General features: G+C 37.7%; 1 protein-coding gene across 3 annotated transcripts in view; it reads right to left on the bottom strand.

Annotated features, from left to right (window-relative positions):
• Window positions 1-18,979, bottom strand: part of adcy5 (adenylate cyclase 5) — an 81,988-nt gene that overhangs the window by 19,581 nt on the left and 43,428 nt on the right. For all 3 annotated transcript variants that reach the window (XR_002292707.3, XM_020712839.3, XM_020712840.3), the window contains exons 2-4: window positions 18,702-18,851; window positions 17,101-17,222; window positions 4,306-4,417 (exon numbers count right to left, since the gene is read on the bottom strand). Coding sequence is in view for 2 of the 3 variants with exons in the window: in XM_020712839.3 (XP_020568498.1) it covers window positions 4,306-4,417; window positions 17,101-17,222; window positions 18,702-18,851 (384 nt within the window). In the remaining variant the exon portion in view is untranslated. The remainder of the gene's footprint in view (window positions 1-4,305; window positions 4,418-17,100; window positions 17,223-18,701; window positions 18,852-18,979) is intronic.

The following is an 18,979-nucleotide window of genomic DNA, read 5'->3' as shown; positions in this document are numbered from 1 at the left end:
TCTCTCCAGCACATGGCTCAAAAACAATAAGGCTCACTGTGCAAATAGGAGCCTAGAGTCTGTGAGTGTGTGGGCCTTTTGTTTCCCAATGAGGACATTCTCTGATATAACCACAAACCTTTACAAGAATGATATTACGAAAAAAAAAAAGGCATTTTCTTTGATCATGAGGAATTATTCTGTGGACTGGGTTTTGGACAACCACTCTAATAAATGTTCGATAAAGCTTAAAACAAATAATTAAATAGTTATCAGTTAAGATCAGCCTGTAGAGGTGAAGTCAGAGTCGATAAAACGCTCAAATGGCAGCAGAGTTGTGTGTGTTGATGAGCACACACATGGATTAAACATCTGGTACGGACATTAAGGTGTCAGTTCATAGTTTCTGACGGCATTGTGCTCATTTCACTCATAAATATGGAAGTGCAGCCCATCACGCCACCTTTCATAAACAAATATGTTCAACATTACACAGAAGAACAATGGCAGGAAAAAATTATATTAATATTGATGAGTATGTGGTTTGCTGCAGCTTAAATAAACAGTCTAAAAGCCATTGGATTGCTGCATGGTAAACATAACAAAATACATATCGCTCTTACCCAATGTTTCTAAGATGTAAATATTTGAAATCAGGTGACGTCTTAGACGTGTGTTTTTTTTAGCAGGAAGAGAAACGTCTATTTTTTCTATTGATCTTATTCTGCTGTCTGTTTCAAATGTGTCAACAGAATGGCTGACAAAACAAAAAAAAAAAAAAAAAAACAACCTTGAACTAGAACAAAAAAGGAGCACCATTCAAGTAATTTCTCAAATAGATTTACGGTAAGTTCTTATTTGTTTTTAGAATGGTGATGACAATCAGCTAATGTACATAACAAGCATGGGAGTTGGGTCATCTAGACCCACTAGACCAGGGGTCGGGAACCTTTTTGGCCAAGAGAGCCATAAACGCCACATATTTTTAAATGTAATTTCGAAAGAGCCATACAATAATGTAGCGTCCCTTTCCCACACTGAGGCACTGAGACTTAACTTCTTTTAGGATTCTTTATTCTGGTTACTGTAGACCACAACAAACGCCGTACAATTAATTCAGCAACTCCTGAATCTCTCCTGTCGACACGAGACGAGAGAGAGCGCTTCTACCAACTTTATATTCACCTGCTCCCGCTCCAGCCCTCCCATTTCCCTTATTCGGCCCATAGCTGAACCCCATTGGTCCAAACTACCTAACAACAGGCTGAGCGACAGAACTGAGAGCCAATCAGATCTCTGCTTGATGCGATCAATGAACTCCAGAACTTTTAACGCGGCCCAACAGCCACCCAACTCAGTCCGCGACAATATGTTTAAAACTAAATATACAAATGAATGTGTGCATTTGATGTAATTTCAACATTTTTAAAGTACAATAAGTCTGTGGATTCTTTTTAATAACATTGTTATGCTATTGCTAATAAATGATGAGTATTTCTCGTGGTAGTTTTGCTGATGGTCTAGTCTGGTTGATACGTGGTGAGTTTCTGCTTCATGCAGGCGTTGAGACTTTAAACGTGATCGTAGGTCTGAATGTTCTGTAGATGTGACAAAGACTGCTCACATGCAGACGGGGAGCCAAACACACACTCACACGCCGCAGTGACTGACGGGCAGCGGGTTTTACGTTTTTACAATCCCTGCGCGATTCACCTGCTGCCTGTCCCCACAACCCCTCACCCCCACCCTCTGCTTTCTCCCTCACACATCCCGTCCCCGCAACTGCGCGCTCTTTCTCAGAGACGGGAGCGCGAACTTTTAGGCACGGCAATTCACAGGTTTCCAGTTGGTACAAACTCTGTGAAATTATAGATAATTGTAAACTTATAGCGCTGGCGCAGATTTTTCTCTCCAAGCACCGCTACTACTGCGCGCCTCTGGCATCGCATCGCGCCCGAGAAGGACTGGACTAATGATAAAAAAAAGTATAATTAAAGATTTGTCTGCGAGCCACATGTGACCATCAAAAGAGCCATATATGGCTCGCGAGCCATAGGTTCCCGACCCCTGCACTAGACAGTGCTCTGAACCTTTTTTCTTCAATGATTTGTGATCTTCACTGGTGTCCATGGATTACATGAAATCTTTCCACCTTTATCCACCTTTGTCATGGTAGGAAGAACACATCAATGTAAGGGTGGGGTCATCTAAGATAGCACAAGGGATAAAAACAGTCTGACCGTTTGGATCACTGGCTCCTAGTGTGAATCTCAATAAAGACCAAGAAGTTTCACACTTCTATGTCCATTAATTAATAAAAATGCCAGAATATAATCTTCTGGGTTCATCTATTCCTGTGACCATGAGTGCAACTGAACAAAATCTATCAATCATACAATGTTTATCAATCTGTTCACTTCCTTTAAATAAATAAATCAAACAAACATGAAAAAAAGGGTTGGGGTCATAATTTCTGAACAGAAAATAATAATTTTATGCCTTAGAGTGCTTTGATGTTGGTAAAATTGATATAGGGGGATGGAAAAATATTGAACTAAGCCTTTTCCCCACAGCATTTATCCCCACAACTACACACACTTCAGCTTGACCATAAAGATAAACGGCGTTTTATAAAGGCCTCGTTTGTGTTTACACACTCAGAAACGTCTCACACTCCCAACCGATGTAGCCGCTTCAATTTGATTGCATTAAAGCCTGTTTGTTGCCTTTGAAAAATAGAGCTAAATTCACAATGTATAAATAATTTATAAGCAGCTTTATGACTCTTATTTTTCGGAGTATAAGTCAAATTCTTTTGCACAGTTTCGCCGGGGGAGCGACTTATCCTCAGGTGTGACTTGTATGTGATTTTTAAAAAATAAATAGCAACATCTGCTAGAGGGCGCTATTCATGTGTAAATCAGTATTTGCCACTGACAGCGAGGCAGAAGAAGAAGCGCCGGACTTGGCAAAATTAATTGAAGCGACACAGACAATGAAGAATTCAATGGATTTAATGGTTTAAAGCACATGTGTCAAACTCAAGGCCCGGGGGCCAAATGTGGCCCTCCATGTCATTTTTTGGGGCCCGCGAGCGCATAAAAGTTTTTAATTTCTTAAAATAAAAATAAAAAATTGGTTTGTATTTATTCATCTCTAGGGGGAATCGGACTTGAAATATAAGATTGGGCAAATATAACAAGTAAATATATGTTTGTTTTTTTAACTGCAATTGTCACTTTAAAAGTTATAATAAATAAATAAATGAGTAATTTAGCATTAAGGAGTAGTTGCGTTTATTTTTCATTACATTTAGTTACACGTATAAGTTATATCTGGCCCTTTGAGGACAGCCACTATGCTGATGTGGCCCTCGGTGAAAATGAGTTTGACACCCCTGGTTTAAAGTGATATAGAGTTTACTTGATTTGTTATCGTGTTCTTTTCTGAATAATTGTTCATATATTGCACTAATGCAGCCAGATTCCTCCTTTGTTTCATGAAGCTAAATAAGCATCAATGTGTCGTGAAGCGTGCAGATATTCAGTCTATAATTATTATCTATTCCATCTCCCTTTTAAGATGAAATGTCTGTTCTTGTTCCCTTATATTGTCAAATATATTTCTCCCAAAAGTGCAACTTATGATGTATCATGTTTTCCTTTATTATGCATTTTTTGGCTGCACACACTTTAGAGCAACTTAAAGTATGAGAAAATACTGTACTTTCCTTGTAGAAGAACGTTTTTAGAACACGATTTGTACTTGTCAAGTCTTTTTTCCTGAGAAGCCTGTGCTCCAGATCTTTATTATGAGTATTTGTCTTTGGTTTACCATCTACAGGTTTTATCAGAACATCTAGTTCAACAACTTCAGAAGTTTTAGACATGAAAAATGTTCCACACCTCTACTCATTTAACATGAAGTTAACAGCACTAACAGTCCAGAAGGTCCTTTAAAATAAATTAAAAAAAACAATTACAGCCAAATGTAGTGAGCATCAATCTGGACACCTTATGTTTGTAGTCATAAAAAACATCTGACAATGGTAAAAGCAAGAGAACTGCAAGCATTTAGTGTTCTCTGCACTCTATCCATTATCCTGGACAACACGTTGCGTGAGTCACATCTCATGTTTAGTGCTATAAAAGTGTGTCACTCTATGTTCCTGTTCCCTTCACTTAACATCACTGATACACTTTACAGGGAATCAGCAAAGTAACCTCGAAAACATGACAAATAAAGGATCATTTTTGTGAAAATCCAACAACATGAAAACATAATTAAGGTTAGAGCTTGTGCACATTAGTGTGACGGTATCCTTACCGCTGCTAGCTTGTCAAAGCGGGCAAAGAGTTCGTTGAGAGTCATCACCAACTCCTGTGCCGTGCACTGAGATGCTAAGCTGGTGAAACCCTCAATATCTGCAAACAGGATGCTGCAGAAACACAAAAACAGGAGACACAGACTCATTCATGGTCCATTTTCACTGCACGGTTTTTAGTGAGCTACATATTGGATCTAACATGTTGAAGTCTATACCTAAAACTGTGGGTACCCTGAGGCAGATGTGTGAAAATGTGCATGGATCAAACTTTCAATGTAAACGTGCAAAAGGAATCATCAGAACTGCTGAGTGACCGTGCAGCCTGGTCAAGCATGACTGGAGCTTGTCAGTTTTCTAATGACAAGATGACCTCTAGCTGGCTTTCCACAAGGGAATTAAATCAATTATGTTAGTTAGAAATGATAGGAAATGTCAGAGAAACAGTTCTCTGACAAGCAATGACAAGCAAACCTTGTAAAGTAAAAAAATTAATTTAAAAAATCCTTCATTCCTTTTTAAAAAATTTTAACACTTCTTCAAACTCTGGAGTTGTCCCGTCTGCTTTTAAACATGCTATGGTTAAGCGTCTTGTCAAAAGAAACCACCTTGACACGTTTGTTTTAGCTAATTTTAGACACGTTTCCCATTTATCTAAGTTCATAGAAAACTTTTTTTAAGCACTTGCAGTCCTTTTTAGATCACAATTTTAATTTTAAGAAGTTTCAGTCAGATTTTAGATCTGGTGACAGCTCAGAGTCCGCCTTGCTAACAGTCCAGGATGACATTGCAGTGTCCGTTGATGCCAAACTGTCTGTTGCTCTGGTGCTATTGGACTTGATAGCAGCTTTTGACACTGTGGACACACTTGACTAGCTTAAGTCCTATTTAACAGGGAGTTGTTCTATAGTCAGTATTGGTGAGGCCTCATCATCTTTGGCTCCTCTGTCCTGTGGGGTACCGCAAGGTTCTATCCTTGGTCCAGCTCTTTTTTCTTTCCATTAAAAAATTAAGTTGAATATTTTGTTAAACATCCCTGCAATGGAACCATCCAGGACAAAAGAAAGTCTGTCCATCTTTTGAACCCACTGAATGCCTCAGTTGATCACTGGGTTCTGGGCTATCCCAGCTACTGTTGGGTGAAGGCGGGGTACATCCTGGACAGGTGTCCAGTCTGTCACACAGACTCACACATTTACTTTGAGGAATAATTTTTGTTTTTTCGGGATCTCCAGTTAACATATGAGGCCTGTTTATGGACTGTGGGAAGAAGCAGGAGTGCCTGGGGAAAACCCACGCATGCACAGGGAGGACATGCAAACTCCACACAGAAAGGTCCCAGATGGGGTTTGGACCAAGGACTTCTTGCTGTTAGGTGGAGGTACTAACCACTGAATGAGAGTCTTCACAGAGTAATAAAAGCAAATGAAAAAGATACAAGTTTTATGTGTATTACAACAACAAAGGCAGTTCAGCTTTGCAGATATGACATTTTGTATTTAAACCATATTGTTTCATTTGATATCATGCTGTTATTTAAATTCACAAATAAAAAAACTTTGATTGTAAGTGAGTGTAAAACTTTTCAATCAACGTCATTCTTAAACACTGAAAATGACTAGAAGACACCATCAGAAACCATGGCAGTGTCTTTCAGGTTTGCCTCGTTGCCACCCAAATAACTAAAACTTGCCATAAAATGCAATGAAGTTTTACCATACTGATGTGTAAAAATCAATCTCAGAATGTAACCACATCCAGCTACATAAACTATGGCTACAATACTTAAGCACGGTGGTGGAAGGGTAATATAATCAATCAATCACATCAAACTCCTCTTTTTGCATAAAAGGATTCAAGAAACCAAAATGAGATCGCTCCCACACCTAAAGCTGACAAAAAAAAAGTCTATGATTAAACTGATTTAAAAGACAGAATGTCTTTAAAAAAAAAACAATGAAATTAGTTCAAATGACACAGGAAGAAAACATTCATACTCTAACCTTACTAAAATGATGCAACTCTGCACAGACTACAGGAAACTCTCTGCAAAAAAGGATTTATTGAAGTCAACATGTATGAAAACCATTAACAGGAAACCATTAGCTGCTCTAAAGGACTGACAGTAACCTATTAGATGTTGAGGGAAAAACATAACAGCACAGAAAAACCTCTTTTAACCCCATCAAACAGCGACTTTCTGCCATTTGTTGTCCTTGGACAAAAGAAATAGAGAGAAATATATAGTAGAAGAACATATACACTCACCTGAGCACAGGTGTTAGCCCACCTTTGCACTAATAGTTTGCATGATTGAATGAATGAAAGATTTCACACTAGTTGGTTTAAAGGCATAGGTATGCGTTCGTGAACACTATCTGTTTTGTGTGCATGTTGACATGTGGACATTTTTGCGGCTAGCAGGTGTGTTGATAATATTTGAGTGTGTGTGAACAGGCCCCGCCCTTTTTGTACTACATTTGAACCGTACCGTAACGATAAACAACCAGTAAACCTGTCTGCTCTATGCTGCTTCATGGTCTTACCCCCCTTCCCCTCCTATTATCACCCTCCTACCCCCCCCTCTCTCTAACGTCCCTCTCTCTTCTTCCCCTCTTTCCTTTTCCGTCCGGTCCAACACCAAAGATATTCAAACATGATTGAAATTAATAAAGTTTGGCCTCAATTACAAAAGGGGTTTATTCAGACATACCTTTGGTTTGTCTGAAGATGAATAACCCCTCTTGTTAAAATAAAATATGTCCAACACAAGAGGCCCTCAGCTCTCATCTGTTTGCCTAGCTGTTGGACAGGACAAGTAAAAAAAAAAAAAAAAAAGAAATAGAGAGAAATAAGAGTGACAAAAACAAAAAGAGGGTGTGTGGTTTATTTTCTATGAGACTTTTGTTGTTGATATAAAAGTGATAAGTTGAATTCTTTTGGTCAAAATTGGACACACTGGTGTGCGAGTACGACACTGATGGAGAAGAGAGGTGTGAGACTGGGATTACAGCTGCTTTGGGCAGTCGTGCATAAATGTAATACAACACCCGTAAATCCAGTGTCTAACAAAACCTGAAACGGCATTTGTGTTAATAACGTCTGGCCAAGGAGAGCGTGGGGAGTCATGGGTAATAGCTGCCTGTAAAAACATTGAGTAGGGACGAGGTAAACCAATAAAGCACAAGTCTTTTTGGTGATCGAGGCTTTTTCATTACTCTCCTGACACGGCAGCAGGACTGCTGATCTCACTTGGCTGAATCATTTCTCTCAGTGAAGAGGACAAAGCAGCCAGGCTTACAGGTAAAGGCCTCAACATTCACAGCCTTAGCAATGATGGACAGGGTCTAACACCTGTGAGAAACCTCCTCTCTAATGCTTTAAATGTTCTGGAAAATCAAACTCTTTCACTACGAAAAGGGCATTTTTGCTTTCAATTTTTCTAAATAAGTATATTTCTTTCTCTGAAACCAATTTTTCTTAAGGGCAGAAAAACAAAAACTGATAGGCTTTAGTTAACACTGGACCAAAAAACTAGCATCGTGCTTTGGGTGTTATTCTTAAAGAAGTGTCTTTTGAGGAACCTACTTATTTGGGACTTTCCAAAGGTTAAATAACCACTATTAATCTAATCCCATATCAAAAGTTCTTGTTTTTTGTAAAGAATGATTGAAAGTGAACCACAGCATAAAGAAAACCTAAAGAGAGAAAATTAATTAGCCCAATAAAGTCAATTATGAACACTGAGATTATTTGGATTTTTCTAACAACATGCTAGAAAAAAACTGCTAGGAATTTAGAATTTTTGCAGTCGGTTTTCAGAAAATAGTATCATGTTGTCAATCAAATCATTTCAAATATGAAGTTTACACTTTTTACTCCCATCATTACAACCTTTACTCTTCATGGTAGTAAAACAAAACAAAACAAAATACCGCTGAAACAGACGTTAGTGAGACTACTCTAATGCTCAACTTTGTTGGTAGCATGTAAAAAAAACTCAACACCCAAACTTGTTTGGAACTGATTAGAAAAAAAAAATAGATTGATATTTTGACAGAGCCCCATGTACCTCTCAAAATGACTTCTACATCAGTGAGCACAACCAGAATGAATCAATATATAGGGCGCAAAAAATCCCATCATCCTTTTCCTGTAATCCACTAGCAAGCTTTATGTAGACTTTAAAAAGTTAACATTTTCAACACTTTCCTGAACTTTGAGGAAAATAATAGAAGTAAAAGTAAAAAGACAAATATAAAAAAAGCTCACATGGGTCCATGGATTACATTACACAAAGCAAAGAAAACTGTTTTTTCTACAGCATATCAGCTGTGCGTTTCCAACTATAAAGAGTCATCCTGGTGTGTTTTGGGGCTTTGCAGGCTTTTGCTCTTGTTGCATGTCAAGAGCACGTATGGGTTCGAGTGAACCCGAGCTTTAGATGTTTAAATTTACCCAATTTGGATCCAGAGATGAAAAGGATTAAATGTCCCCTCGTCTGGGAACACATTTCTGAGAATAATTGATTGCTTTTCTGTGAACTGTTGCATGGGAGGTCCAGGGAAACCAGACACCAATCTGGCACGTTCAGAAACAATTCTGACTTCTTGGGTTGAAGAGAGGATGACCAGAGAGGAATGCAACAAGACAAAGTTTGAGAAAAAAATGTTGTATTTTATCTGTTTTTAGTAGACATTAAGAGTAGGAAAAAAAGTTAAAATGCAAATATTACAGGACATAAATCTGATACTTAGTTGTAACATTTGACTAAAACTAAGGTCCAAAAAAAAACTATTAGCTTCTCTGCTTTAGTGTCAGGATAAGATAACAAGTTCTACGAAAACCCTCAGCTATTACATCAAGTCCCACAAAAGTAAAAATGTTGACATTTTGTCAAGATTTTTTCTTTGTTTAGCTTTCTGAAAGAGCGCCTTTTAGTTTTTTGAATACATACTATTATGTAAAATGTTCTGACCCGATGACAACTTGCATATAAAAGGGTTTAGTATTGTCATTACAGTTTCTTAGAAAAGATGAAAGACCTAAATCTGGGACAGTATTTGGCTTCAGGTCAGTTCTGGATCAATAAGGTCTTTATGAAATAATTCAGTTTGTGTAAACCAGAGCAACCCTAATGAAGAAACCCCTCGAGAACCTTTGTCTGCCTCAACACTACTAGAAACCCCAAATCTAACGGTGAAATTTCAAGTTTAATATTTTTCTTTCAACTTCAAAAACGGCTACAGTGCCTTGCGAAACGTTTCTGCCCCCTTTAACTTTTCAGCCTTTTACCACATTTCAGGCTGCAATCATACAAATATAAAACTATATTTTTTTGTAAAATCAAAAGGGGGACACAATATGAAGTGGAATGAAATTTATTGGATATTTCAAACTTTTTTAACAAATATAAAAACAAAAAAAATGGGTGTGCAAAATGATTCAGGCCCCTTAAGTTAATACTTTGTAGCCCCGCCTTTTGCTGTGATTCCAGCTGTTAGTCTCTTGGTGTATGTTTCTATCAGTTATGCACATCGAAAGACTGAAATTTTGCCCATTCCTCCTTGCAAAACAGCTGGAGCTCAGTGAGATTGGATGGAGAGCGTTTGTGAGCAGCAGTTTCAGTTCTTTCCACAGACTTTCCACTGGATTCAGGTCTGGAATTTGACTTGGCCATTCAAACACCTGGATATGTGGATATGTAAACCATTCCATTGTAGATTTTGCTTTATGTTTTGGATCATTGTCTTGTTGGAAGACAAATTTCTGTCCCAGTCTCAGGTCCTTTGCAGACTCCATCAGGTTTTCTTCCAGAATGGTCCTGTATTTGGCTCCATCCATCTTCCCATCAATTCTAACCATCCTCCCTGTCCCTGCTGAAGAGAAGCAGGCCCAAACCATGATGCTGCCACCACCATTAAATACAAAAACATTACAGTTTATATATTTATGTTTGAAGCCTGAAATGTGGCAAAAGGTTAAAAAGTTCAAGGATACTGTCGCAAGGCACTGGAAGACAGTCGAGTTTGTTAGTCAAGCAACTGCAAGTTAGAGTTGATCTGAACTTGAGTTTGGAACGGAGATTTTTAAAACCAACTAAAAATTTAAAAACCCACCAACATTAGGTAATAAACAAAAACAGGATTTAAATGACAAACTTCCTAATTTTCGTCCAAAATGTTAAAATGTTCCTGTGCCGTGTTTATTTTTTTTTTCATACAACATAAAACTCAATGTTGCAAGCTTTTTTACTTTCTCATTTAACTTTGCTGGACTTTTTCAGGAGGATCGCGGTTGTTAGATTGGATGAAGAACTCGTTTCAGTAGAAATGTTGTGGCAGCACACAACTTTTGCAAAACTGACATCTTTGTGTCAATTTAATATTAAGTGTCTTTGTGTAAGTAATGATGCAGAAAGTGGATATTTGGTCAATAACAAAAGTTCCCTTCAAGACTTTGTAATGTGACCATAGTTAGAAATGACACAAAAGGTTTTCTGTAGGTTTGCACATACTGTAGCTGCTGTTTTGGTCCATTCTTCCATCCAGATCTTCTCAAGAGCTGTGATCTTTTAGGTATGTTGCTGGGCAGCATGGACTGCCAACTCCCATTAAAGTTTCTCTATTATATTGAGCTGTAGAGATGGAAAGGTCCGCTCCAGAACCTTGAAATGCGTTTTAGGTGTGTGACTTGGTTGCCCAGGCGATGTTTGGATCATTGTCTTGCTGAAAGATCCAGCCATGTTTCATCTTCAATGCTGATGGGAGGAGGTTTTTGCCCAAAATCTAACCATACAGGGCCCCATTCATTCTTTCCTTAATAGGGAACACTTATCCTGTCCCTTTGGTCCCAAACCATGATCTCTCCACCCCCATGCTTCACAGAGGGTATGGTGTTGATGGGATGCATCTCAGCATTTTTCCATCAGTAGCCAGTTCCCCCACTCCCCTTGCTCACTAATCTCTTCTCATCAAGATATTTGCCTATCGTAGACTGGTTACTCATGCTGGATAGGTTGCTGTCTTCACAGTTTAAGGGTGTGGACAAGTATCTTTAAAACATGTAACCAGATGGCATTAATACACGTAATGAGTGGAGGACAGAAGAGCTTCTTAAAGAAGAAGTAACATGTCTGTCAGGGACAGAATTCTTGTTTGTAGGAGCTAAATACTTATTGTCTGCACCAGTAAACAAATAAATTCTTAAAAAAAAATCATACAATTTGACTTCCTGAATTATTTATTACATTCTGTCTCTCACAGTAAACATTGTAGAGCTTATTACAGACGTTAATTTAAACCAGAGGCAAAGCATAAAGCACAAAAACAGCTCCTTCATTGCCCATTTCCACTAAAAGCTGCACCTAAAGTTAATCAGTCACCTCCTAGCTGAATCAAAGCTCTGCTTTGCTGGCATCGCCAAATTCAGAGACCCCTCCCCCTCCTCTTTTTTTAGCCTCCTCGCCATCACAGACCAGCTGCTTCAATTAGCTTCACAGCCACTCATTAAAATGCCCACCTTTGGCGGCTACACCAATTAAACACACTTGTAGCATCCTTTTGACATGCAGAAGTTCCCAGAAACCAGTGGCACTTGTGAGATGCTTTTTTTCCCCACTTTCATCTTTTTTTCTTTAGAACTCAGCTGACAAAACACAAAATGGGGGGGGGGGGTCACATTTCTTCAGCAACATAACAGTGAGGACGATTAATTACCGTTATTCAATTAACCAATTTAATTGCAATAAAGTCTCATTGAAACGTTTACATATTCTCAATAATTTTAGCAAAAATTATTTGCACTTCTGAAATGAAAACTAAACCCTAAAATAACTTAATTTGAAAAAAGAAAAACCTCAGAAATGACAAAAAACAAAAGAACCCCAGTGAAATAGATCCATCTGCTGCTCAGTTTGTGCTAATTCTTGGTTAAACCAGAACAGTGAGCCCAAAAGCTCTGAAGGTCAGTTCCTCTAATTTATGTAATGTGCTCTCTATGCTTCTCTCATTCAGTGTTCCTGGCCTACATACCAACAGCAGCTAGCGTCACTGTTTGGGATGATTCCTTCTACATTAAAAGGGCAACCCAGCAGCATCAAACATCCACCCCTGACCTCTCTTGCATAAGCTCCTTAGCCAGCACACATTGTTGCCCCATTCCTGAAGCCACAGGACTTCATTTGAGTGGATTAACACAAATGGGTTACTAAACTCGTTTAACGCACAGAAGAATTCGTACCACTAGACAATTTGGTGGGTGATATTGTCATTTAAAGTCACTAAAAGAAGAACCAGACTAAATTAAACCCTATAAAACTGTTGGGTAAATTCAGTGAATGGTTTTACTGTTAGGCCTTTTTTTCACGGATACAAATGACTTTTGCTAAAAACACAAAACATCAGCAATGGAGAAAAAAATAGGAAGGTTGGGACTGCTTTACCAAGCTCTTGTCACAGCAGACAAACAGCATGGTTCAATGGAAATAAACTGCCTTCAAATAAGACATTCAAATTTAAAAAAAATTAAATAAAATAATAAAATGATTTTAAATCATCGCAAAAACTTTCTATAGTGTTCTACACATACATACAGTCAGTATTTTTATTTATTTACCACTTTATGTTCACATTCCATCAACCAGTGCAGTGCAACTTCGGAGAAAATGCCTTAGAAATCCACAATTCATTGAATTTCTTTTTTTGAAATGGTTCGTCATGAATATTTTTTTTCTTATTGCCCCTTCCTTATAAAAGCCCGAAAGCTTGGTTTGGTGCGAAACAAACGAGCAAACAATTGTCCACCTGAAAACAAGGCACTGAGGTATTAACTTGCAAGTGAATCTTGGTGAGGTTTACTACAGTACATTTGTAGTTTGACTCTTCAGAAGAAAACAGAGAAAAGGTTTTGTAAGCTTTGCATTTTAGGTAAAATATACTTTAAAAAAAAGTTAACAGCGCATATATGAAAAAGTATAACTGAAGACAAAATTGGGAAATGCCTTTCCAATAAACATGGTTTAGTGAAGCTGTAGATTAATCTGAGTTTCCAACTAGACTTCAATGCTCAATAAAAAAGGAGAATTTCATGCTATAAAGGTGAGATGCAAAACGTTTGGCAAGTCTTTTTGATCATTTTAGAACTAGCTTAGAAATAAAGAAAGTTTATTACATGACCAACCAACCTAATACATTTTTAAAATGTGTATTTATTAGTTAGATTTATTCTCCATGGACATTGATAATGAAAAGTCCATCTTAGCTTTGACTGATGAACCAATTGGGCCCATAGAATCTAGTTTGCACAATGTCCCTCAGTTTAATTTTGGTCAACTTTGGTCAAATTTTGGTTAATTTTAAAGTCAACTGAACCTAGAGACTTTTTGTTGTTCCCATATGCATCATTGTTAGTTCACACAGCTGTTTACCCCGAATTGTAATAAATATTTCCCAGACAACCATGTTAGTTTTTCACTCTGCCTTGGATGAAAGGACATTCTTTTTGGAAAGACCTCTTGACTGGCAGGCATCAACAAACTTCAAACCCCTAGCAACCTCCCCACATCTCTGCTCCACTCTGTTTGTCCTTTTGGCTCTTAAGTTGCAGCAGTGGGAGCTGTCAGTTCCTTTCGTCTTGTTTCTTTGCCTCTCAGCAGAGTCCCAATTACGGAAAGACGCTGACTGCTGCCCAACAAGCTCAGTCACACCTGGTTACCACGGCTCACCATCCACAGCACACTCACAACAACAGGCCAGAACTCAGCCAAGCTCAGCTGGTGTTGCTAATGTGCTGCATGCTTCCCAGAGAGTCGCATAAAAACTTGCACTAACCCTGAACCACACTGTTTTTAATCCATTCCGGGTTCTCCTCTTCTCTCTAACAGCGAAACTGCATTGTAGCTTTCTGAATGCAACTAGTGCTGCACATTTACAGCAGATTCTTGCAGCAAATGACGCTTTAGGTTAGAATCTGTTTAAGAACATTGTGTCTGGGAGAAAAAGTACATGTCTTGATGTTCCAACACATGAGGGAGGGCCAGATCAAAGTGATAAGTTTCCTCAACAGCTCTTTTTTCCCCCCACTGTCTCAGCTAAAGACTTCTACTCACACGTTTGTTCCAGCTGCTGTGCGGTCTTGCTTTCATCACTTTGGAGGGTCTCGCACGAATAAACCCCAGTTTACTCAATAGTCAGAAGAGACAGAAACCCAAGCAGACACTTCTGTGCTTTCAGTGATCACAGCAACGCTACCGAGTGCAGGCTGTAGTCTGCCCTAAGACCATAAGGAGGTGCTAAACATAACCTCAATCCCCTAACCGCAACTATCCCATGGGGTTACACAGAGTTTAATTATTTCCTCCATCATGAGAAGGCTTTAAATGGTTGTGGGTCAGAGTTGCAGTGGCAAAACAAAACCTCACAGAATAAGAGACTTCAACAATGGCTCACACTGCAGCAATGGGTCTGGAGGACAACCAACACAGGAGGCTGAACAGCCAAAACAAAAAAAAGCTCCTGCTGCAATTTCTTAAGAGAATTGGTTAAAATAATAAGTATAAAAATATTTTTAAAACGGCATTCAAATCCAGGAAGTTGTAGATTGTGCAACATAGTATGTGTAGAGTTTAGATCTTCTCAAAGAATATATTTCTCATAATAGGCTTTAAGACAGTTTTATGAAATAAAGATGAGAAATATTCCAACTATTTATTTAAGGCAAGCTAAATTGATGTTGTTAATCAACACATCGTCAAAAATGTGACATTTTACATTCTTTAATTTTATATTTTGCATGTATCAAATGAATATTTTATATATATATATACACACACAAATCCATCTATCGATCCATCTATCCATCCGCGTGTGTGTGTGTGTGTGTGCGTGCGTATATTGGGGTGAGCTGGACAGCAGAGTAAAGGCAAAAGGGCCAACAAGTGCTAAGCATTCTGGGAATTCCTTCAAGACTGTTGAAAGACCACATTTTGAAGCTTATCATAGAATGCCAAGAGTGTGCAAAGCAGTAATCAAAGCAAAAGGTGGCTACTTTGAAGAACCTACAATATGAAACATTTTCAGTTGTTTCACACTTTTTTGTTATGTATATAATTCCACATGTGTTAATTCATAGTTTCAATGCCTTCAGTGTGAATCTACAATTTTCATAGTCGTGAAAATAAAGAAAACTCTTTGAATGAGATGGTGTGTCCAAACTTTTGGTCTGTACTGTTTTTATACATTAGCCTTATATTGGACAAATTTCAGCATATAAACAGACATAATTGCAGTATTTTCATATACTGCAAAATGTATCATTTCCATTTATTTTGTGTAAAGGATAATGGCGTCAATTATCAGAAATTAACAGATGACTTGCAAGCCTAAACTGTCAGATGAAAAGCGGAGAACGGTTGCTTCGGCAAAGAAGACAGCGCAGTGATATAGAACATTTGGGGGTGTCTTTTTGAGATACAATACCACTGTCCATTTTCACTTTTTAAATCCACACCCAGCAGCTAATCAGAATCCAGTATTCCCCCGTACCATGGTATAAATCGTTTAATGATATACACGAAGATACATTAGCATGAAAATTTAACAAGTAAATCCTTATGAAATATATTGTCAAATAATATATTATGACATTTATTAAAGTTTGATAAGAGAATGACCAGAAACTGGGAGCAGATCCATCTTTTAAAGCACTGTCAAGTTAACAACATTTGACAATGACATATACACAAATGAATTTAAACTAATGCATGTTTAAACCAGTTAATTAATTTTGCCCTTCAAAGAGAAATTATTTTTGAAATGAAAAATAAAGATGCTGTCAGATCGCACAGTGTAATTGGTTTGCTCTTCAAAATTGTTAAAGTATTTTTTGAAAAGCTTGTAAAATCCGCTAGATCACATGTTAATTTTGTTCCATCCTACAGATAAAGGTTTCAAGTTTTTATAAGACATTTAATTAAAGCTTTAAGTTCAAAGCAAAGAGGCAAATTTGACACACGTTTAATTTAAAAAAGAGAAAAGCATTCCCTCTCGCTTTTAAACACTAGGAATGTTTAACATCAAACTCCAGAAGTCTAGCTGGACACAAGGGAAAGCCTTTATTTTTAAGATATTTTTAAAATAGCATCGCCGATTCTTTTTTTTGTGTCTTTTTTTATCTTTTAAATTACATCATGAACCCCATTACGCAAAATATTATTGGAAAATACCATGCAGCATGTTGTCATGGAAACATTTCCTCCTCCTCTGTCGCGGCCTGTGAGTGGGCTGCAGTGTTCAGCATTAACCTGGACTAAATTGTCATTTATTTTCAATTCTGTGGTTGCACAACTTCCTAACATGGTCTTGTTTAAATAATTTGGCCTTGGAGTGAGCATTGAATCTATTGCAGCAGCTTCCAATAGCTGAACCTAAATCTTAAACAAAAATTGAAGTTGAAGAACTTCTAGAATGTGAACAACGCTTGAATCCACATATTAGATACCTGAACTTTTTTTTTTTTTTTTTTGCAGATTCTTCTGTTAATGTAGCTAATACAGCAGCAGGTCATTCCAATGATTCCAGCAGATGTGCACAGCCTGCATAATTCTCAATGTTACTATTTACAAAAAATCTATCTCTCTAAACATACAGGTGTAAAAATGTGGTTTTTTTTTATTTGGCAAAGCTTAATTATAATTATTTGTCATCTGTGCTGAAGGAAACACAGATGAAAAGGAGTCTTATCAGTTCCATCAGATTCACACAGCTTCACCTCATCACATCCCCGTTTACTGATGTTACCTGACGTTGTCATGCTTTTGGATGTAGATCTTGTGAAACATCATGTCCTCCTGCTTGGCGTTAATGTCATCTTTCATCTCCATGGCAACGTGGCGAGGAAGTACTGAAAGCAGGAGACGCTCCTGAGTGAAAGAGGAGGGATATGAATTTAATGTGCATGGGATTGAGTTGACGGCAGGAGAGAGTAGCTGTGCAAAAATATTTATAAAGAAAAGCTGCATGCAGGGATAAAATGAAGGAGGAAATACAGCTCTTGTGGAGGAAAGTTGTTGTTGTGAAAAGAAATATTGTTATCATTGTTTTAAGCATGAACTAAATTTATAAACTGGAGAAAAATAAATATTAAAATGTGCTTTATTTTACTTTTACTCTAGTGTGCCTGTCATTTTCTAAATGCAAAAATATGTGGGATCCTAAAACCATACTGTACCACAGCTCTCATCAATATGACAAACTCACGTTCAACCATTTACTACAAGCTCCAGTCTGCACAACATCCTGATTTCATTAGTTAGCAGTTGTTAAGTCGTTTACTCTTATTGTTATTTCTTTCGCTTTTAATCAAGGGGTTAATTTTACAAATCGATTTCTTCCTTGACTCCACTAAAGAGAGCAGAAGTAGAAAATGAAGTCACATTAGTAATAAACGAGAAGAGAAGAGTCAGCTGTATACACTGTAAATACATTAGGAGTATAATACATTGTATAATTGAATAATTAAGTGTACATATAAGTTTATGTTTACTGTATGCAAAGAATGGTTTAGAAAAAAACTTTCTAACATACTTAGAAGAGATGAGTAACACGTATTGCTCCCACTGACAAGACTGGTTTAGTCACAAAGACATCCTTTATGGTCCAACTGGAAGAAGTGATCAGCCTGAGGAGGGCTCTTTTTTTTGTTTCAACTAAGTAACATTTTTACACAATGTAAATATTATAAGAAATATTGAACAATTAATTTACCACCAAATATGTTGGTGCAGTGTAAACCTGCATTCACTTACCATCATCCCTCTGGCTAGCTTACAGCCCCCCACATCCCAACACAGCACTAAAAATGGCGGGCAATATTGAAGCTCTCCAGCCGCACAGTTTAGAGCCAGATGCCAGCTCAGACGAGGATAACAAAGATGTTGATGTATCTTTTTTGTTTTTGTTTGCAAGTTTATGCATCAGAATAGAGCAGAGCAGTTTGTTTACATCTACAAGTCTGCTCCTGATTCACCGCAATTTAAAAAAAAATACTCAGAAGTGTTCATTTGAGTTTAATTTTCTTTATATACATCCTTCATCATCAGAGAAATGCAACAAGAATATGTAAAAAAAAATATACATATACATTAAAAACACAGTTTTCCGTACAGTGGGTCTTTAAGTAAATGATGTGAGAGTAGTAATACTATATTTTGGCATTTTTCTGTTGATTCTACTAATTTTTAAGGGGTATGTTTGCATTCTGAATGTCAGAATGATTTCCTTATTTGTTTTCCTTTCCGTTTTGTGAGTGGTAATTCTAAGCAGTAGCCATGTTAACATGTTTTACGACCAAAAAAAAAAACAAAAAAAAAATTGACATGAAGAATTGTCTGAAGGCTTACCTGCTGCTGGTTTTCCCTCTGAGAGTGGAGGCGTGCCTGAATGCATTCCCTGGTCTCCTGGAAGGCCTGCCTCTGGGAGCCCTCAGCAGGGTAATGGGTGCACACTCCAACGATATTGGTGCAACAGAAGATCAAGACGTTGGACACCAACTGTTAGAGAGGAAGGGGGAGAAAAGGGGGTCATTGTGTGGGAAAAGAGGATGCTAATAAGGAAAAACACATTTTACAACATCTTGAATACATCACATTTTTTAATTATTGCTGGGTGGTAAATGTTG

This window comes from Oryzias latipes, chromosome 21, assembly GCF_053564925.1.
Source record: "Oryzias latipes strain Hd-rR chromosome 21, Olatipes_Hd-rR_3.1".
NCBI classification, from domain to species: domain Eukaryota; kingdom Metazoa; phylum Chordata; class Actinopteri; order Beloniformes; family Adrianichthyidae; genus Oryzias; species Oryzias latipes.
The sequence above is the reverse complement of the archived record's forward strand: the minus strand, read 5'-3'. Positions and strand labels throughout refer to the sequence as shown.